Raw genomic sequence first — 4,727 nt, 5'->3', positions numbered from 1 at the left:
TGATATGACGATCTCGACAATCGTTACTAATTACGAAATCGAGAAATATGTGTATGATATGTCTGATAACGCTACAATCGATCCTGAATGCAATGAATGAAGTTATCTTATCTGCATACGATCGCCAAGTAGACATAATATTGAGTGATCTTTTTAGCCTATGGTTGGTTAGGCGACAGCTAACCACACATAGATGAAACTAAGAGATTGATTTAATGAATGATTGGAAGACGGCAATAATCACACATGGTACAAATGGAGCTATATTCGTATCATATGATTGGTAAGACGAAAATTTTTATCACAAATGGATGAAATGTAGTTATTCATTTTACCTACTTTTGTTTATTCGACAATCACTCATCCATACATAATATAAAATAGACTGGTCTGTTTGGCCTATAGTTGGTAAGGCAACAATTGATCACAAATACATGAATTTTTAAAGTGATCAGTTCAGTCTTTTATTGGATAAGCGGCAATGATCATACACAGTAAAGATGGATTTCTTTGTGTGTAATATGGGTGGTTAGGATAGCACAACATGATACAGTGAAGATATCAATTTAGCTTGCGATTGCTTATTCGATAATCGAAATTTAATCTAAGTTCAATGATTGCATATTGGCAATAATAATAAATCTACTTCTAAAAATCAGATTATTTTACAGTGTACTGTGAATTTTATATCTTATCTTTTATATGTTAAAATCTATCGTCAGGCTGCTTTGAGTTGTTGCCCTGTTTTGTATTGGAAGGACGCACGTTTGTGGTTTCGTCTATGTTTTGTACAGTTGTCATTGTTGTTTGTTCAATACTTTCACGTGTATGTACTACATTCCTCGGTCTGAAACACGGGTATATATTCAACATATGTTCTCTAAAAACCTTGTTCTTGCTTAAAAAGACGAATGGTGTGAACACTCCCGCAATCTTAGTTATCATATTCGGTATTGCCATGACAATAGGGTCGATTTCAGCACCTTTACTCAATGCTTTCCATAAAAGAACACATGCATATGGTGTGTAACACATTAAGAAGAAACCTAGAAAAAAGAAGAATCATCATAAATCTATATACATATATAAAAATGCGAATGTTCAAAAGATTTTCACTAATACACTCCGTACTATATATCATTGCGATTAAATATGAACACTAAAGAATATAAACATTTGAAATAAATAAAAAGAAAAATCACAAAAATACTGAACTCCGAGGAAAACTGTAAAACCTGCGAGCAAAATGAACTGAAAGTTACAGAATTACAAATGTTTCAACTTCCAAAGTCAAAACTGACCATACGTCTCTGCGTTCATTCGTCTGTCAGATCGTCCGTTCTCCGACTTCAGGTTAAAATATTTGGTCAAGATAGTTTTTAATAAAGTTGAAGTCTATCAATTTGAAATTTAGAACACATGTAACCTATGATGTGATCTCTTTAATTTTACTGCTTTAATCACGAACGCTCAAAGCCAAATATATATACGTACCGACATACGTGATTATCTTAATGCCATAAAAGGCCCTTAGAATAATAATGAAATAATATATATTCAGGGGTCGATGGCCTAAGAGAATTCACAACTTAGTGTGAAAATAGTTTCTAAAACGTTCAATAAAAAAAAAGATGTTTTTACCGAAGCACTAACTCCTGAGCTCATGCTGCTTTTAGTGACTTATTAGGAATGTACTATGGTGAGTTTAAGAAACTTAAGATAGATGTTCGCGCTCATTTTTCATTCGTCTATACATGGTAAAATATTTTGCCCCATAACATTTTTTTGTCATTAAATACTTCAAAAAATCGTAAAAGGGCGTACCATTTGTTTATAGCTCTTCTTTTTTTAACAAGCCTTGGGTTTTCTAAATTTTGGTCTCGAAAATCACGAAAGAGAAATTGGTGGTCGAAATGCGCATCTTGTGCCAAATCTTGATTTATTGTCTTTCTATTTGAGCCCAACAATACCCATGTGAATAAAAGGTAAAAGTCCGAGTCATCCTTTTTGACACAATTTTTGATAATTTAAATATATCAAAAAGCTCTATTACCTATCAATATGTGTAGCTTATTTGTCATTTATCCTCTTCCGATTCTAATTTTGTCATTTTCTTAATTTCATTCATATGTTTGGAACACGTTGTATATTCACTTGCTGCAAACTGATAATATGTGATATGGTTGTCAATGTTACTATCCATCTAAGATAAAAATGTAAGCCTAGGACATGTAGAATGTAAACTTTTATGTATATATGGTTACCTTTGCTTATTGTAATATACCAACCTCTTTTTCTTTTAAAAGTTAAATTGGCTTTAAATTGTATTAACGACTTACCAATATTAATGATAACTGTTATTGCAAGTTCTTGTTCCATGGACAATTTCTTTCGAAATTCTTTCCTTTGTAACGCGACATCCTTCCTTCGGCTGTATCCCAATTGGGCCTTGGAATCTTTCAACACCTTTGTAGAAAAAATGACGATGAATATTTCAGATATATAGATATATATTATGACAAACACATCGAGTGTCACACATCCGCTCTGGTTTCCTAAAACGCATCCTGTCAAATTAGACTCATCACCGAGTTCGTATTTACATAGGCAACCAGGCAGATGAGCTCGAAATAATTTGTTAACATTACAGTATTCTCTTTTGGAAAGACTTGCTTCACAAACATTATCAATTTTCAAACACTGTTAAATTTCAAAATCACTCATACTTCTGATTATGTACAGATTATTTAAGACCTTGAAGGATCATCACCAGGCTTTGTTTTACTCTGTTTTACTTACACATGCTGTGTAATTTCGTTTTCTTGACAGTTCAATGTTTAGTTTTGAGGAAAATTGATGATTGCAAGGTAATAACAGTGGTTAAGACGAATGCTATTGATTTTGTTTTTGTATCATTAGCATGATTAGCATGATTTTATTTGTTTGACCTCCAGCCTAAGTACCTACGTTGATATTGCACCCTCCCCCCTATAAAAAAAACCCAAAAAAAACGTGTTTCATGACTGTATTTTGATACATTTTCGAAGTTGTACATACCTTTGCATAAATAGAACCGTAGGCAAATATCATCACAGAAACTGGTAAAGCAAAGTAGATAGCACATAGAGCTAAGACAAATGATTGGCCGTTATTCTGCTCTCCAGTTAGATCTATCGCACACGAGGTACCAACTCCTGCATATGTGTACTGGTTCCAACCAATTAAAGGACTAATGGTAAACCCAAATGTCATAAAAAAGCATATTGTAATAGTGATAATGATTGGCATCGTTGACTGGTGTTTTGATAAATTGTGCTTTACAACGTAAATGTAACGGTCGATTGAAATCATAGTCAAAAGAAATATTGACGCAAGACCACCAAAAGACATCAGAAACCCATAGTAGGTACAACCGGATTTCCCAAACAACCATAGTTTGTTAAAACAGGATATTACCACCATTGGTGTTCCAAACGTTGCCATTAATAAGTTCAAACAACATATTGCAATTATATAAACAGTTGTTCTGGTCTGCAGCTTTCTTTCTTTAAGCAGTAATGCAAATATAACAAATCCGTTTGCGATTACAGATACAACAGTCGTATTAAGAAGAATCACACCGGAAGTGAAATGGAACCATGAAGGCGTCTGTGCAGCTATAATATCATGATGGTTGTTTATGTTTATTATTGTTGTGTTGTTAGGCATGTCTTCTGTTTTACCCTGAAATACAAATATTGAATTGCTTTACATTAATGTTTTTCGTTCATTATTTTTTACTTACAATTGGCTGTTACTTTTCTCATTGAAATTATTTTACATTTGTCATTTATGAGTATTCTACAGCTGACTATGCGGTATGGGCTTTGCTCAATGTTGAAACCGTACGATGACCTACAGTTGTTTATCTCTGTGGTTTTATTTCTTTCTATTGTGAGGAGGTGTCTCATTGGCAGTCATACCCACTCTTTTGTTATACAAGATTATAAGATTATTCAACTTGTATCTACTGTCTTCTTTAATAAATTATATCAAATAAAGGCAACAGTAGTATACCGCTGTTCAAAATTCATAAATCAATAGAGAAAAAACAAATCCCGGTAACAAACTAAAACTGAGGGAAAAAGTGCAATGCAGCTGAATTTCATAAGTATTAATAAAATATTCCATTTACATTCAAGAACAGCAGTTAAGTAAAGATATGATGTCTCTCATCGTCTGCTTCTTGAATTAAAACTAAAATTGTTTTGTGAAATAGAAACATAATCATTGTACTGTTCTTCTTTTCAAATATATTACACATTCTAATATCTTTTAGCTAAATAATCAAATCTACCAATAAAATTATTACTTTTTTTAAAGTGTCTGCAATTTTTTAGATTGACGAAGAATCATTATTATCCGTTGTATCCATGGAAACATAAAAAAACATATACCTTACCTGTAAATGCTGAAATCCTCTCGTACGGTAAAAAAACACGACCTTGCTGTTCACATATTTAATATAGAGTGATCAATATACATGCATATCTGATAGATATTTGTATTTCTTGCAGGCTCAATGCTATTGGTTGGTAATATTTGGAGTCCGGAGGGGTATAACAATACAGGAAAAACAACACGTACTTGAAAAGAAATTGATATTAAAACAGATGAACAAAAAAGGAAGAATAATAATCGGACTCTTAAGTATAAATAAAGAAACTTTTAGGCATGAAATATAAAGT

The 4,727-nt window shown here is 32.5% G+C and overlaps 1 protein-coding gene across 1 annotated transcript; it reads right to left on the bottom strand.

The window, feature by feature from the left end:
* Positions 1-705: 705 nt before the first annotated feature.
* Positions 706-4,491, bottom strand: LOC134694129 (rhodopsin-like). Its single transcript, XM_063555123.1, has 4 exons — positions 4,442-4,491; positions 3,058-3,723; positions 2,340-2,466; positions 706-1,046 (listed from the first exon to the last, which is right to left on the bottom strand). The coding sequence occupies exons 2-4, from the start codon at positions 3,706-3,708 to the stop codon at positions 706-708; spliced, it is 1,119 nt and encodes a 372-aa protein (XP_063411193.1). The 5' UTR covers positions 3,709-3,723; positions 4,442-4,491.
* Between the last annotated feature and the right edge of the window lie 236 nt (positions 4,492-4,727).

This window comes from Mytilus trossulus, chromosome 13, assembly GCF_036588685.1.
Source record: "Mytilus trossulus isolate FHL-02 chromosome 13, PNRI_Mtr1.1.1.hap1, whole genome shotgun sequence".
NCBI lineage: Eukaryota > Metazoa > Mollusca > Bivalvia > Mytilida > Mytilidae > Mytilus > Mytilus trossulus.
This window is presented reverse-complemented; position numbering and strand designations above follow the sequence as displayed.

Coding starts and splice junctions, on each gene's coding strand:
- LOC134694129 (XM_063555123.1), bottom strand. CDS start 3,708: ATGCCTAACAACACAACAATAATAAACATAAACAACCATCATGATATT. Junction 2,467..3,057: donor ACGGTTCTATTTATGCAAAG/GTATGTACAACT, acceptor TTTTCTACAAAG/GTGTTGAAAGATTCCAAGGC. Junction 1,047..2,339: donor AACAGTTATCATTAATATTG/GTAAGTCGTTAA, acceptor TCTTTTTTCTAG/GTTTCTTCTTAATGTGTTAC.